Genomic DNA, 17,853 nt, shown 5'->3' with positions numbered 1-17,853 from the left:
CTAGTCCATATCATACGTGTATGTTGGTGATAAAAATCTCGAACACTCACACATAGGGATACGCACGTGGTGGAGGTAGCGCAGGCATGCCAGAACCTTTGATGTAGGCCCAAACGGAACTAGAAATGACCTGTCTTAGCTTCCAACTACGACGAAACGGCCCATCCTAACTTTCAACCGGGACGAAATGACCTGTTCCAAATGACTAAACGACCTGTTCTAAGACGAAACGGCATGGTCCAAATGACTAAACGACCTATTCTAAGATGAAACGGCCTGTTTTAACTTCCAGCCAGGCCGAAATGGCCTATTTTAACTGGCAAAAGACATATTCTAAGAGGCCAAAAATGGCCCGTTCTGACTTCTAACCAGGATAAAAAGGGGATCCTTCCATGCCTGAGTAGCTCTAAGGTCTTTTGGGTAAAAGCAAATCGCGATGGATGAAACAAATGAAGAAGATTGAAGATCAAATTGCTTACTTGCAATCTGTATCCGATTGGAGTCATTATAATTTACGAAAACCGACATTAACGAGATTTACAACTTGACGTTTATAGTACAACTGTTCTACGACCAGATCGCATAATCTCACAGAAACAAATTTGATGAAGCTTCACAACTCTGCTAGCCATGGATTAATGGAGCTTGCAACTTGATGTTAGTGGCCACCTTCTGAAACACGGGCCAAAAGATAAGATTGTTGGAGTTGTTCTCCATCCATCTCCCAAAAATGGTTTTGATGAAGCTTCCATAACTCTGCCAGCCATGGACTAATAAAGTTTACAACTTCATGATGATGGTTGTCTTCTGAAACACGGGCCAAAAGACATTGGTGCTGGAGTTATTCTCCAAGCAAGACCTACATGAATGCCCCTTAAAACACAAGCCAATGAGGCATTGGTGGCTAGAACCCAACTCCAGTAAAAATTACAGAGCAGGATGAAAGACTACATCCTGAAAGATAAAAAAAGAAAAAGATCAAAAAAAAGATAAAGACTAGAGTGTTTTGTTGATCCATTGGATGTCTTCTCTTTTGCTTGGCTTTTGTCTTATATAAAAGATATTTACTTGGTAACTCCCATAACCAACACTTCCACCTGCTTCCTTGTATTGGGGTCACTGTCACTCCAAAGTACTTATCCTGTGCCATGTGGCCATGTGGGGTTTGTAACCTCCCACCATCTATAGTCATGGTGGGTTCCACCTCTTCACTTTGTTAAATCAAATTTAAATGATAACTCTTTGATGGCAGCGTGCAATGCACGATCTTATGTATAATCGAATCCCAATTTGTCAGATTTGGGCGTAAATAGTGTATTATAATCAAAGAGGGTTTAAGCTGTTGGGTAACCTAAATGGGGGGAAATAGGTTACCACCAATGAAAAATGAGTCTTTTTGCAATTCTTTCGATTTAAGATAAAGTAAATAAAATAAGTGCTCAAGATGCAAAGACATAAGATTTATAGTGGTTCGACTAACCCAGCCTATATCCACTCCTCTCAACCTTGAGAGAATTTCACTAGTGTCTTTCTTTTAATATAATAGGTGTGAAGAACACCTTTACAATCTTCTTCACAGGATAAGAGGATCCTAACTCTTTTTCACAGGATAAGAGAATCCTAATCTTTTTCATAAGATAAGAGAATCCTAATCTTTTTCATAAGATAAGAGAATCCTAATCTTTTTCATAAGATAAGAGAATCCTAATCTTTTTACTGAGATAAGAGGATCCCAAGTAGTAATCTAAGTACAGTCTACATTAACACACAAATGTTTTCTCACATCAAAAGCATAAATCATAAATAAGAAAAAGTAAGAATTACCTAGGCAAGAAGTGTGACATGTACTCCTTGCAAGTGATGAATGATGTGTATATGAATGCACATGGACCTTCTATATAATATAGCTTGCAATAGAATGCTTGTGAAGGCCTTTGAATATTGAAGTCACTCTTGATTAGACTTGTGGGAGATCACTAGACTTCAATGTAAGAGAGTTTTGAGTGATGATGCTTGAATAGCTCTCAAGAAAGAATGAAAACTCACACCTAATAGTCTTTATTGACTGGTAGTTTAGGTGTTTTAAGTGTTATGTTTGGAGCTCATTTAATGCTCCTTTTATAGCTAAAAGGTAGGTGAAGTTTGAGTCATAACGGATTAAAAAAGACTAGTTTTTAGGTGAATCAGTCAACCACTTCATTGACCGGTTGGAGGAAAAGAGCCGTTGGAGTCAACCTTGACCAAGCGGTCGATCGTCGATTGACCGGTTGGCGGTGGGCGACCGGTTGAGGAATCGGTTGAAACCGATTGGCTTCTATAACCAAGTGGGTAAAATATGCCTTATAATCGGTCGACCAGTTGGATCGACCATTTGGTGTTTTTGGGCATTTTACCAGCTGTCTATGACAGTCTTTGGTCTGGTCTTTTTCCAACTTATGTTAAGGCTCTTAAGGATCTTTAAGTCACTTCCTAGAGTCTCTACATGATGCAAATGTGATTTCATTAATGTGTGCAAATGCGATTATAAATATTCGAGTGTATGTCTATGTATGTGCACTCGAACATCTTCATATAGAAAGAGGCTTTAACTTGATTTTTTCAAGTGATGTTCTTCAATCTTCAAATGATCTCTTCTTTAAGATCATCTTTGCTTGAGAGTCCAAGTCTTCAAATTCTTGATCTTCTTTGTGCTTTGTCTTTTTATTCTTGGCTTGATCTTCTTTATTTCCATCATCAAACCTGTTGATATATTAATATACAATGGTTTGTGCCAACTTGTTTGTTATCATCAAAACAATCATGAAGGGAGGGAAGTGTTTTCCCTACAATCTCCCCCTTTTTTATGATGACAAACAAATGATTTGGCTAATAATAGATATAATGCAATGATAGAATACATTAGATAAGAAACTCATAATGAAGCATTATATATAATCATCTAATCATAAGTTTTAAATCATAAGGCTTTTTTCCATTAAATAAATTTAATCCAAATCATAAATTAATTCTTCTCCCCCTTTTGTCAACAACAAAAATGGTTTAGAGAAGCTCTCCCTGCGCTAGTGCCAGTAAAAAAATTATAATATTCATTTTTCAAGTAAACAATGCAAAAGTGAAGCATAAATTTGAAAATAAAATTAACTTAGGGTGGCTCCTCCTAAGAATTTGCTTTCTCGTCAATCATAATATGTATCTTAATAAATATCACGAAGCAAGATATCATGTCATAGCAAATATAAGAACTTAAGCGTACCATTCTAGTTGGCTCTTTCTCTTCAAGCATAGCTACAAAACAAAATTAATTATACATTGGACCACATAATCTCATGGGTCCATCGTTATTATAATTGAAAGTTCCTTTAGTTACCTAAACTTTCTTGTATTTATTGTTCTTGTTTGGAACATAGTTATTAGGTCGTTGGTACCTAGGATTATAGATGTTAAGTGGAGGAAGTGCTCTTTTTCGTCTTTGATGGCCGAAAAAATTTTTAGGTCTACTACCTCTTTGGGGTCTTTGAGGTGCATAAGGTCTATAGGGATCATATTGCCTTGGATAGTGAGTCGTGTATGGTCCATGGTTATATTGAGGTATAATTCTTCTTTCCATCATATGTGGAATTTGAGGTTGATAATATTGTCTCTGTGGTCTTTGAGGAACATATTCTATTTGAGGTTTATTTCTTCTTTGAGAAGTATATCGAAAAGCATGATGATTTTGATTTCTATGCCTTTGATTGTTTCTTCTTTTGTTTCTTGAAGAGGGAATTTGAGAATTTGATGTTTGACCTTGTTTTGTTCTTGCTTCTTCTATGTACTCCACTTTTTCTTTTCCTTTGGCATGTTGGGGGATTCTCCCATCATAGCCTAGACCTTCTTTATCTTGAGGTATCTTTTGTGGAGTACCAAGAAGAGCATCTAAGGACTTTTGTCCTTTGGTGAAGGTGAGCAAGGCCGATGTCAATTTTATTTTTTTTTCTTCAAGTTTAGCAATATAAGCATGTAAATCATCTACTTTATTATGTAGACCAACTACTTCTTTTTCTAAAATAGAGTTAGAGGTTTCAAGTTTTCGACTTGCCTCATAGAGAGCTGCAAAGCCTTTTTCTATATTATTTTCATCTATATCATTAGTGTCAATATCATCAATTGAATCACTGTTTTTAGAATTTGAATTAAAAAAATTAGAACTTACCTCTAAATCATCCTCTTTTTTAGCATGTGCCATCAATGCTAGGTTGGTGGTCTCTTCATTGGAATCATTTTGTTCTTCTTCATCACTTGATTCGCTTGTTTTTACAGCTACATAGATTTTCTTCTTATGATCTTTGAGTTCCTTTACTTTTATCTTGTCTTCTTTAGTTCAACTTTATGAGTTTGAAGTGAACCCATTAACTCATCTATGCTCAACTGTACAAGATTTTTGGCTTCTTTGATTGCTGTTGTTTTTTTTGTCTCTATCGAGGTCGCAATGATCTTAAAATCTTCCTCACATTGTCTGATGTGGTCTAGATCTTACCTAGACTTTTAAGCTTATTTGTGATGTTAGTAAAATGCGTAAACATATAGCAATATCTTCATCTTTAAGCATTTTGAACAATTCATATTCATGAACATTGTTGGATGGGGTGTAGATCTTACCTAGACTTTTAAGCTTATTTGTGATGTTAGTAAAATGAGTAAACATACTAGCAATATCTTCATTTTCAAGCATTTTGAACAATTCATATTCATGAACAAGCCTATCAATTTTGATTTGTTTAACTTGTATGGTTCCTTCATAAACTACAACAAGTTCATCAAACATTTCTTTAGCTGTGTCACACATACTACTTCTATTAAATTCTTTTTCATTAAAAGCACATTGAACAAATATAATTGCTTTATGATTATATTGAATTTTCTTCTTATTAGCTGCAGTCCATTTATTTCTAGATTTGGGTATTTTTATATCTCCAACAGTTTTAGTGATTTTGTACGAGCCTTCTTCAAATACAATTTATATATCAATATCATGGGCGCATACAAAATTCTTGAACCTACACTTCTAATAGGCAAATCCTTCACCATCGAAGTATGGTGGCCTGGCACTGTTAAGTCCCTCAATTTGGTGTGAGGATGATGAAGATGTCATGGATCTTTTGAGCTCAAGTTAGAGCAACTATAGTCTCAATTTTGAGCTCAGACTTTGATACCAATTGATGGATAACCTAGAGGGGGGAAAAAGGTTACCACTAGTGAAAAATGAGTCTTTTTGTAATTTTTTTGATTTAAGACAAAGTAAATAAATAAGTATTCAAGATGCAAAGACACAAGATTTATAGTAGTTCGGCTAACCCAACCTACATCCACTCCTCTCAACCTCGAGAGAATTTCACTAGTGTCTTCCTTTCAGTACAATAGTCGTGAAGAATACCTTTACAATCTTTTTCACAAGATAAAAGAATCCTAGCTCTTTTTCATAGGATAAGAGAATCCTAATCTTTTTCACAGGATAAGAGGATCCCAAGTATTAATCTAAGTACAGTCTACATTAACACATAAATATTTTCTTAAATCAAAAGCATAAACAATAAATAAGAAAATGAAAGAATTACCTAGGCAAGAAATGTGACATGTACTCCTTGCAAGTGATGAATGATGTGTATATGAATGCGCATGTATTTGACCTTCTATATAATATAGCTTGTAATAGAATGCTTGTGAAGGCCTTTGAATACTGAAGTCACTCTTGATTGGACTTGTGGGAGATCACTAGACTTTAATGTAAGAGAGCTTTGAGTGATGATGCTTAAATAGCTCTCAAGAAATAATGAAAACTCACACCTACAGGTCTTTATTGACTAGTAGTTTAGGGGTTTTAAGTGTTATGTTTGGAGCACATTTAATGCTTCTTTTATAGCCAAAATGTAGATGAAGTTTGAGTCACAACGGATAAAAAATTGTTAGTTTTTAGGTGAACCGGTCGACCATTTCATATGACCGTTGAGAGGAAAAAAATCGTTGGAGTCAGCCTTGGCCAAGCGGTCGATCGTCGATCGATCGGTTGTGCCACCGGTTAGTGGTGGGCGACCGTTTAAGGAATCGGTTGAAATCGGTTGGCTTCTGTAACCAAATGGGCGAAATATACCCTATAACCGGTCGACCAGTTGGATCGACTATTTGGTGTTTTTGGGCATTTTGCCAAGCTATCTCTGATAGTCTTTGGTCTGGTCTTTTCCTAACTTATGCTAAGGCTTTTAAGGGTCTTTAAGTCACTTCCTAGACTCTCTATATGATGCAAATGCGATTTCATTAATGTGTGCAAATGCAATTATAAATATGCGAGTATACGTCTATGTATGTGCACTCGAACATCTTCATGTAGAAAGAGGCTTCAACTTGATTTCTTCAAGTGATGTTCTTCAATCTTCAAATGAGTCTTCTTTAAAATCATCTTTGCTTGAGAGTCCAAGTCTTCAAAGTCTTGATCTTCTTTGTGCTTTATGTGTTTTCATTCTTGGCTTGATCTTCTTTATTTCCATCATCAAACCTGTTGACATATTAATATACAATGGTTTGTGCCAACTTGTTTGTTATCATCAAAACAATCATAGAGGGAGGGAAGTGTTTTCCCTGCATAAGCAGCTCTCACATACATATAATGGATGGAATCAAATAACATAATTAATCAACATTAATTAAAAGTGATTATGGGATGACGGTATTTTTATCAGAAACAATTAAAGAACCCTTCCAATAAAAATAAAACTAATAATTTTTTTTTAATTATGGGTGCATCAAACATGCCATGGATGCCACGCCTTGATCATCTCCTCCGTCCGATCATGTCTTCAAAGTTGATGATTTGCATCTCCATAAGCTTTGATCACTATTTGTGAATCATCATCAACATGTCTTGGGAGTCCTAACTCCTCTAAAATTACAATGGAAACCTAGAAAAAATATTCTATACACTTTCCTTTCTAAAATAAAGAAACCCCGCATGGAGAAACCAACCCACCATTTTGGGCTGCCCATGGGGTGGAGTACATTTGTTTATAAGAAAGAAAGGGAGAGAGAGAGAAAGAGAGAGAAACATCACATCCACCCATAATCCCAATGCATTGCATACATCAAATTACCATCCATTTTATTAGAGAGACAATCTCATAATCACATAATAATATAACATTATACATGGGCATCATTAAGGCAAGCAAGCATAACACAGGATTTCTTCAATCATTGAACCACCACATCACATGTGATAACATGTATCCAAGCTCATAATCAATTAAAATCCCATTTTAATTCCAATTGGGTGGAGAAAAAAATCTCTTCACCCATTTTCATCCTGCAAAAGCAAAACAAATAAAAATTCTGTTTTGTAAAACCCTTTTTTTTCTATTAAAACTAGGAGGAAAAATGCTGCAGAAAAAATTCTGCTCAAAACCACAAGGGCAAAAGGGCACAAGCTGCGGGCAGCACCCATGGGCTGCGCGCAGCTCTCACTGCGCAGGCCGCGCGTGTGCAACTTATGAGTTGGCTGCTGTCCGCGCACCTTACTAGCCGCGGGAAGGTGGCATGGGCAATGGCAGTAGCGTGGGGATGGTTGGTAGCGTGTGCTCCATCCCCGCATCAATCAAAAAAAATTTAAAATAAATAAAATTTCCCTTGCCATTAATGGGTACAATTTTTCAATGATTGGAAAAATAACATAATTCAAATCCATGGTGAATATAACCAATCACATGGGCAAGTTGCTAGATTCTAACAACCTTGTAATTACCCATGTGCACATGGGAAGGTTGTTACAACAACCCTATAACCACCCATGTGCATCTTCAACAAATTCAATAAAGAATTTGACAACTTGCCCATACATGATAATTACATTAAAACATTAATTATATGATATCCATGGGTGGGAAAGATGGCTCTGATACTACAATGTAGGCGGTGCTACGATCCATGGGATCTTGGACTTGGGAAACCAATAATAATATAAGTTTCGAGTTCCCAACTCTTGGGATCTCCAAGGTTGTCCCTAGGGCACCCTAATCTTGATTGGGCATCCTATTTTCAATTTTAGGATTTTCCAAGGTCGCCCATGATGTCCTACTGGAACCCTATTAGGGTTTGGTATGACAAACCAATGCCCAATCCATCTCTTTGACTTCCCATAAAAATATCGGGATCCATGTCATAAAGAAAATCACCTCTCTATTCCATCTCATGGATAGAGGGATCCATCCAATACCCGAATGCGCAGCGGTAAATAATTGATTTAGGTTAATTATAAAATTAAATCAACATGAATTAACATAAATTTGCTAACCTGATGAGCCTCAAGTGTTGCTCCTCCAATAGACAATGGTTCTTCCTCCAATGAGCACTCCACGCAAACAAATCTGAACCTCCAATGGTGCAGCCAAGGTTCTTCAAGCCAATCCTAGATCCTCTTCAGTTCTTCAAGCATAGATCTGGGTTTCCAAAACCCTAACTCTCAAAACAATAGAGAGCAAGAAGAAGGAGAAAGAAGAGATCACAAGAGAGAGAGGGGGAACCAAAAATTCGTCCAAAGGGGGGGCAGCCAAAAACGTAGAGCTCTACTGCCCCCTCTACGTTTTTTGGTGTTTTATAAAGCCAAGGTTTCTAAAACCCTAGATGGGATAAATCCCTGTGAGAGTCTGACTCTCTCTCTCTTTGTTGGCTTTCCTATTTAAACTCAAAGTGCTTCTAATTGGTGAAAAAATAGAATCCAATAGGGAATAATATAATTAATTATTTTTTTTAATTTATGCATAATTACAATTAGCACCATATCCATTAATTAAATAAATAATCAATTATTTTAGTAAATTCCAAATAACTCCTTATATGATAATAAATTATCATGTACAACCCCCCCCCCCCCACTAATCAACATCATTATTATAAAATCTAAGGCATGTACACTAGTATTGCCAAACCCCATTCCATGGTACGTGTCCATACAAGAGTGTCTGTGTATCTGATTGGGTCCCGTAAAATTCGATAAAACACTTTAATCAAACAACTATACATAATCTATCATTTTATGTAAAATAGGTTTTGCAAAAACCATTTCTGAAATGGCACTGGATCCAGATTCCGATCCGACCATTCACAGAAAATCTCAATCTTGGTGTTCCCCAATAGGGTAGTGGTGACCATGTTGAGTAACTCCTTCACTCACAAAGTGTTCACGCATTCCCAGAACACCGACTTTGACTCACTTGAGTCTCAGTCAATGATGAATCAAAGAATGCGGTCACACTTTGCAGTGATAGGGTCCCTTCAGGTATAGGGCCTCGGTGACAGATGTCTATCCCTTCCTACATCTAGTAGTAATACATGAGGGAATCAACAAAGTAGATTCTTCACCAATACACATATCAAACATGTGAGTACTCGGATTTGTACCCTGACATCACATGTCTAGGCTTACCTAATGTAACGACTATATGATTAGGGTGCCCAGCCCAAACCCTAGTCGTGACTACCATTTTAAGTGATACTTACGGACACATAATGCTCAAAAAGTTTATATCGCATGTGATAATATTAAACCAAAATGTATAAAGGTTCAATACAAGGTAAAACCGGATTGAACCTGACCGAACCGGGTTTGATGGACACAAAAATCCAACATTTGCACCAATGCGGCTTCGTTCCCATGCCCCGTTCCCACATGCACTTACTACCACTACAGTTGCTACTAAACCTACTTCTTTTTCGTAGGATAATAAAATTGCAGAGTGGCGTACAACAATGGCAGATGAGTTCAAGGCTTTGATTCGGAACGGCATATGGTCTCTTGTTCCTCGCACAAGCACTATGAATCTCATTGGAAATAAATGGGTCTATTGGATTAAACAGAAAGTTGATGGTTCTCTTGGGCGCTACAAAGCGCAACTTGTGGCAAAAGGGTTTCACCAACAGCCTGGGTTAGATTATGGTGAGACTTTTAGTCTGGTGGTGAAGCCCACTATAGTTCGATGTGTTCTCTCCATCGCAGTTTCACAAGCCTGGCCCATCTGTCAATTAGATGTTCAGAATGCATTCCTTCATGGTGTGTTGGACAAGGAAGTGTATATATTCCAACCACAAGGTTTTACTGATCCTTCCTTTCCAAATCAGGTTTATAGGCTACATCGCTCGCTATATGGTCTCAAACAGGCACCCCGTGCTTGGTCTCATCGTCTGTCTAAGTTTTTGATTGGATTGGGTTGTCACGGATCCAAAACGGACACATCTTTGTTTATTCGATGTTTTGGTGGCCATGTCTGTTACATTCTTATTTATGTGGATGACATTATTGTGACTGGCAATGACTCAGCCATGATCACTTCTCTGTTGCACCAACTATCCAATGAATTCTCCATCAAAGACCTAGGCAATCTGCACTTTTTCTTGGGTGTTGAGATAACTCATCATTCAAAAGGCATTCTACTATCACAGTCCCGGTACATTTTGGATCTGTTAAAGCGTACTGGAATGGTTGATTGCAAACCGGTGAAAACCCCCATGGCTACTACTACCAAATTCTCTTATTCAGGGGGTGCACTAATGTCAGATCCTACCCAGTATCGTTCAGTCGTGGGTGCCCTACAATATGTAACACATACTCGTCCGAATGTCTCTTTTGCGGTTAATTGTGCATGTTAGTTCATGCATTCTCCAACTGAGCATTGCAATTGGCCAAGCGTATTCTTCGATATTTGAAAAGCACACACTCTGCTGGCTTGCTCATTGAGCGTTCTTCGTCCCGCTCTTTGCAGGCATTTACTGATGCTGACTGGGCCAGTGATGGGTCTAATCAAAAATCTACCGGTGGTTTCACAATTTTTCTTGGGCCAAATCTTATTTCTTGGGTCTCTCGCAAGCAACGCACTGTAGCTCGTTCTTCTATAGAAGCCGAATACAAGGCTTTGGCAGATGCATCTGCTGAGTTGATTTGGCTGGAATCGCTACTTACTGAACTTGGTCATCTGTTATCCGGCACACCTATTCTCTGGTGTGACAACTTGGGTGTCACATATTTGCCAACCAACCCATTATTTCATGCCAGGACAAAGTATGTTGAAGTTGACTCTATTTTGTTCATGATTGGGTCGCCAAAAAGCAGTTACAAGTCCAGTTTACTTCTTCTCAAGATCAACTCGCTGACACATTGACAAAACCACTAGCCAACTCCCGTTTTGAGAGTCTACGTGACAAGCTGAAGATTCGGTTGCCCGATTCTCCACCTTGAGGGGGTGTATTGAGAGAAGGATCATTGGAGATGATCCACCTTCCTTTCTCGGTCTATTATCACATGTGATTTACATGTGATATGGATTGCTCTATCTATGGCAACCAAATATTGATCGGTCGGTCTATTATCACATGTGATTTACATGTGGTATGGACTACTCTATCTATGGAAACCAAATACTGATCGATTGTGGTGGTTATGGTGGTTATAGCTTTGTATCTCTTTGTATCACCCAATATTGGGTTTCCTTGTTTAAGAGATCTAGAATCTCATTGTGTACCATGTATGTATCCCTATGGGATTCATGAATAAACTAAGGGAATATTATTCACTCTAATAGGAGGGAAGGGCCCTTTGAATCTGATGGTGCTTTGGTGGGGTCTACTTCAAGTTCTTAAAAATTGGAATTAAGGATCGAATTGGTGACAGCCGTTTCCAATCCGAATTGGAGCAAAGTCGACCTGTATCAGTCCAATCCAACCGATTCCAAATCATTTTGTGGTAAATATCAGATCAGCCTTGGAATCAGGAACTGGTCTGATCCAGCTGAGAATACGAAGAAGATGACTAGGAATTGGCCGATCTGATTCCGATTCAGGCAACCAGTGCTTAGGATTGGAAGGAATTAGGATCGGTGTCTACAGATTCCAATCCTGATTGGCCGATTCAGCGATTTGATTCCCAATTCTTGAAACGATGGGCCCACTTGGAATTGACTTTTTCTGTTGTGTTTGGGTTTGTTTGGTATATCCAAAATCCAAACACCCTCCCCCCCCTTCCCCTCCCCCTTAAAATAAGTGAAAAAATATTTGAAGAATTCCCTTTCTTATATTACCACTGCATTTCAATTTCCCTCCTGTTCGTTTGAAAGCAAATCTATTAGCTGAGAGAGACTCATTGAAAGATCCATCCTTATCCTCTAAACATGAGACACGTGGGAAGTTATGGGTCCCTCCTACCCACTTAATTCATGTTGTCCTGGGCCCATTAATGGTCCTATATCATCATACATGATAATATAAACTGCACGTACACTAGAAGAGTAATGGGTGCTTTGAACTTTTTTGAATAGTCTCAAAAAGGAGAAATGATGTCTCACTTAAGAGTTTAGACTATGTGCCCAACTACCTCATAAAAAATTTCTGCATAACCTACAAAGTAACAAAACATATTCTCACTTTTGGGTTTAGATGGTGCAATGGACAACAGCCAAGAAGAAGACTCATCTTCAATCATCTGGATTCTAGGGATAGAAAAGTACTCTAATCAGATTGAGCTGGGTTTTTGTTTTTTTTTTTCAAAATAAATAGTAACCAAAATTGCTTGGTAGAGGGTTTTGGACAGCCCACCTTGATCACTAATATCTTTTTGCCATGGAGTGGTCCTGGTCTGGATGATGAAATTGGTTGTTAGCACAAGATCAGAGCCATATATCTCTACTAGCTAGCTATAACATCAGTGTTGACTGATTGACTTAAAAAGGAGAAAATAAAAGGGCTACTCTTCTAAGTGACCTAATCTTTTTCTCTAGGGTTGCTGCTCTTAATATATTGAAGTGCTACGTATTCGGTCTCATTGATGGTACGATATTATCTGTTTTGACATATGGGTTTCACAGTTGTAAAACACATCATATAATAAAAGAAGTCATAATATATATATATGCATTCCATGACACATCCCCAGACGATATAGAATTTTCTGTGGTTCTACATATATGTACTCATCTGGGAAACATTCACTGACGAAAGGGAAGTGCTAGAGTTTCACAAATAATATGCATGCATGCCATGCATCAGTTCTTAATTCTAAGAATTATGGGTTCTTAAAATAGGACCCACATAATGCTTTGATGCTAACTGATTCAGACAGGCCCACACCTGAATGAAACCTATATATTCTTTTGATTTTCTTCATTAAGAAGTAAGTTTGTTTTAAAGAGACTTCTTCTTCTTCTTCTTCTTGGGCGGTTGAGGATCAGAAGCATCCTTTACACTGACAAGCCAACATAAATGAAAAAGAAAATCTTGATTTCTTCAAATGGTGATCATAAGAGATGGAAGAATAAAGAAAGGGAGAGACAAGGAAGCACACCCCACCAGCCGAACTTAGACTTTCTTAATTTCTTCCTTCCCACCTTTGGTTTTTATAAGTTTTGATTTAGTCCCATAAAACAGTAAAAGAGAGAGAGAAAGAGAAAAAGAGAGAAAAGAAAATGCTTCCCATCATCATTACCGTTATTATCATTACTTCATCAAGCCCACAGACCAGACTTAAAATCCAAATAAGTCACTACCTGGCCCTCTTTTCTCCTTCCATTCACCTTTTTTATTCTTTTTGCACCTGCTCTTGCGTGCACCTTCCCACACACATGCCTCCTTTCTCAAGTTTTCTTTTATTCCCTCCTCTCCTTCTCTCTTTTCTTCTCCATTTTACTTCGATCCAAGGAAGCTCTGATTCTTCAAAATATATGTATCTAATTGATAAAGGCACACAGGGAATTATCCTGCTTCTTTTTCAACCCCAGTGATAACTCTCTTATTTGAGAAATTTTAGCTATCTCTTTGTTTCAAACTGAGGAGACAAACTAAGGAAGTTTGGAGGAGAACTAGGAGAAGAAGAAGAAGAAAAAGCTTGGAAGGATGGGCGCAAGGGTTCGTCAGTTTCTCATGTTCTTCCTCTTGGGTATTTTCCTTTGTGCAGGTGAGTTGCCCTTTCAAATGGGTTACTTCATCTCATGCCTTCTGAGTTCTGGCTTGAATTTTGAATGCTTTTTCCATATGGGTTTTGTGTTCTTGTTTTCAAAATTTAACTCAAATGGGTTACTTCATCTCATGCCTTCTGAGTTTTGGCATAAATTTTGAATATTTTTCCATGTGGGTTTTGGGTTTTTTGTTTTCAAAATTTAACTCTCTTACTTATTGAGGTGTTTCTTCTTTTTTGCAAGTGTGGAATTTATTGACTTGTCCATGTGGTTTCTCTCCTTTTAAGAATTTTATCTCTTTGATTTTGTCAAATGGTCCGTGTTGATTTCAAATTTTGACTCATGGTTTGTTTTGTCGTATTCATTTTGTTCTATTTCTGTACCAAAACTCCGGACTTTCTGCAATCATGAACCACTTGGACTTTGTTATTGAAAAAAACTCTAGAAAAGCCACTGAACTTGATTTGGGTTCTTTCTGTTATCCATCTATTTAGTAGTTCTATAGTTTTCTCTTGGCCTCTATATTCACATGAATTCAATTTGAATTTATTGAATCCTCCTCTTTGGTTCACAGAAAATGATTCTCACAACTTTTTGGGTTTGTTTCATTTCCTGAACTTTCAAATCTAGGTTCAATTGTTACAGAGACACCTTTGAATATTGGATCAACTAGGCACACCAAAGAGTTATTAGACCATGAAGAATTAGCATCAACAACATCATTATCCAATTCAGTTCAGTCCACCAAAAGAGATGTCATCACACCTATAACAACAGTTCCAGTGGTCAATCCAACTCCCACAACAATTCCAACTCCAATGCCAACTACTACTCCTCCTCCTACTATGACAGACCCAGTCACAACACCGGCAACACTGACACCGACAATTACAAGCCCAAGTAGTACTACTCCGGCACCAGGAATCCCTGCATCAACAGGAGGAAGTTGGTGTCTTGCAACCCAAAGTGCTTCAGAAACTGCATTGCAGGTGGCCCTTGACTATGCCTGTGGATACGGAGGTGCAGATTGTTCAGCAATTCAACCAAGTGGACCTTGTTACAACCCAAATACAGTTCGTGATCATGCATCTTATGCATTCAATAACTACTACCAGAAGAACCCAAATCCGAATAGCTGCAACTTCGGAGGAACAGCTGTTGTAACAAATATTGATCCAAGTAAGCTATTATGCTCAAAAGACTCTTTACTTGAATCATCAAATTATGTGGGTCTGACTCTGATGATCCACAAGCTTTTTCCTGCTCTTCAAACTATTTTTTGCACAACATTCATGTCATGTGCAGCTTCTCTTTTGGTTCAATAATTTTTGACAGGCTAGTCCACATGTGGGTCCATGTCTAATCATATAAATGGTTACCTTTCCCCACATCTCCAATGAACACTCATTTAATCATGTTACTGTGCCTCTCTTTTTTTGCTTGTCTTTGTCAATCTTGTTTCCTTTGGCTAATTTGGATAAATTACTTTCATTGATGACCTTGTGTATAAGTGAAAGCCATGTTAAGCATACTTCTGTAGGTGCTTGTGCTCAAATACACAGGCATATATGTTTATACTGTGGGTATATTTACATTAGTAACTAACAGCGGGAACTTCTTTCCATCCCCAATATTTTTGCAGGTAACGGATCCTGTTCGTATCAATCGACGAGGTAAACTAATCTGTCCATACAATCTTTACTTCCAGTGCTTTTCTGTATGTTCACATAGTAAAGATTACTCATTATAGTTTGCAATTGCAGTACCAGTGCATCAGTTTTGAACACTACAAACCCAATAGGATCTACAGTTTATGGAGCAGAACCTAATGGATCCACCAATTCAGCAGCAGTAGCCAGTGTTTCACATAGTTTTTTGAAGCTCTTCAACATGGCATGCATTTTAGTCTCAGTTCTAGCAGTAAGATGGATATGACAGAAACTTCAATCCACAACAAGGCAATTCCCTCAATTGCCCCCATCAGGCTATTTGTTCTGTGAGCATAAATATAGTAAAGGGGATTATTACACAAAGCAAAGCCTTCGGCAAGAAATCAGGCTACTTCTAAAGATGACTTCTGCCTGATGAACCTCACAAGTATACAAGAGAAATGTAAAATGATGGGTTCCCCCTCTTACTGGTACACACTATCAATAGATAAGATAGCTCCCTTTTTTGTAGTGTTAAAACAATAAAATTCTTTCAGAAAAGTCCATCTGTTTTGGACTGCTTTTGTTGTGCTTAGGCCAATTTAAAGGGTTAGCTGCAGGGTCAAAAGAAATCGAAGTGATGTTTTCAGTTTATCAGCTTAGTACAATTTACTTTACCCAGAAAGAAAAAAGATGCTTGGTACAATTTATAAAGCATTGCCTTCCACGTCCTACCAGCGTGTCTGATTACTGAATTTTGTTGCTCACATATAAAAGAAAGAAGGGAAAATGCTAACTGTACGTAAAAGCCCGGACATCGAACCTCCGGGCGCACCCCAGCCATGAAATGAATTCAATAAAGCAATGTAGATTGATCTGTTTAACACCATGGAACCTGTAATGTTTAGTAGATAAAGCACACCTGTACATTTTACGCCCCAAAGAAAAAAAAAAAAAAATGGTAAGATTTTGCTCTTCATGGATTGAAAAGCGGAACTTGAGAGCTGAATAATTTTTTAAATAATTGGAAACAATCAGGTTTGTCTAAAGAACAAGAACCACTGAAAAAACGAGAGTAAAAAAAACACCATAAATGGTTACCTAAGGAATTCCTCATCTATCCAACTGCCCGAATGACCAAATGATCAGTATTGATAGGATAAAAATGACCACCTTCTTCCATACAATTAATCCCATTGCTTCATCAGGTTTTACTGACTTGCACTGGCTGCTTAGTCATGCATGAAATTGGGCTGGGCTAAGTCATGGTGCTTTTGTTGCCTGAACGAGTAACTGGGCCATCTTCCAAACCAGATAAGAATCCCTCACTACCAGTGAGGAGAAAAAAGTTAAACAACACTTAAGATATATTTCAGGGAGATGCATTACGCGTTTCTGAGCCACCATGTGACCGATATCCAGCATATGCACTGTGCTATACCTGGAAGTAAATCTTAGCCAAAGGGAAGAGGAGGGGGGGGGGGGGGATACTTTCCAATTCTACAGAGGGCCCAAGCACCACATGCATGACAGATTTATTTCCTACTCATTCTTCAGAAGTCAAAAAAAGTAGGCCCAACATTCAACAAGGAGAGGATTAGTGTGAAATGTGGTGTTGTCTGAAAATAATTCAAGTCAAGACCACAATTCTTTTGTTATATAATCAGGGATTAAGTAGGATCATTATCCGCTGCTGTACTTATCGTGTGGCACTGCAAGTGCCATGTGTGCACAGCGGGCCCCACATGGCACACATGGCACCGGCAGCGCCGCACGATGAGTACAGCAGCAGATAAAAATCCAGAATGCATTAAAGTACAAATTTAGACCCAGCCACAGGAAGCCCCTGCGCATCCCAATTAAAATGCATGAATCTAGACAGACAACCACAATGGAATGTACAGCCTATGCTCATCTGAAACATTATGTCATAGCTGAGCCAACCCAAGACCTGTTCAGGTTTTAATCTACCCAACAAGTCCATAACCAACCAAATCTTGACCTTCCAAGTTAACAAATACAACCCTAGTCTGTAGAAACTACATTATGAAAGCATCAGTGTTATTCTCCAGCTTGGCCCATGAGATGGTATGTACAACCAACAATGTCCACCTTAATACATGCACATCATCCAGGTTACAAGAGAGGGGGGAGAGGGAGGGAGAGGGAAGGCTCATACCATGCAAGGTGAAGGAGGGACTCAGTCTCAGGTCTGAGAAACGACAGGGCACAGACTTTACTAG

The 17,853-nt window shown here is 38.1% G+C and overlaps 1 protein-coding gene across 1 annotated transcript; it reads left to right on the top strand.

Moving 5' to 3' along the window:
* The first annotated feature begins 13,296 nt into the window (after positions 1-13,296).
* LOC122639501 (glucan endo-1,3-beta-glucosidase 12-like) lies at positions 13,297-15,976 on the top strand. The gene is made up of 5 exons (XM_043832368.1): positions 13,297-13,960; positions 14,592-14,671; positions 14,705-15,140; positions 15,604-15,634; positions 15,725-15,976. Exons 1-5 carry the CDS (start codon positions 13,900-13,902, stop codon positions 15,894-15,896), a joined length of 780 nt encoding a protein of 259 aa, XP_043688303.1. The 5' UTR covers positions 13,297-13,899; the 3' UTR covers positions 15,897-15,976.
* Positions 15,977-17,853: the final 1,877 nt, after the last annotated feature.

The sequence above is a fragment of the Telopea speciosissima genome, chromosome 9 (assembly GCF_018873765.1).
Source record: "Telopea speciosissima isolate NSW1024214 ecotype Mountain lineage chromosome 9, Tspe_v1, whole genome shotgun sequence".
Taxonomy (NCBI): Eukaryota; Viridiplantae; Streptophyta; class Magnoliopsida; order Proteales; family Proteaceae; genus Telopea; species Telopea speciosissima.
Note: the sequence above shows the minus strand (reverse complement) of the source record. Positions and strands in the feature narration are given on the sequence as shown.

Coding starts and splice junctions, on each gene's coding strand:
- LOC122639501 (XM_043832368.1), top strand. CDS start 13,900: ATGGGCGCAAGGGTTCGTCAGTTTCTCATGTTCTTCCTCTTGGGTATT. Junction 13,961..14,591: donor GGGTATTTTCCTTTGTGCAG/GTGAGTTGCCCT, acceptor TTTCAAATCTAG/GTTCAATTGTTACAGAGACA. Junction 14,672..14,704: donor TAGACCATGAAGAATTAGCA/TCAACAACATCA, acceptor TCAGTTCAGTCC/ACCAAAAGAGATGTCATCAC.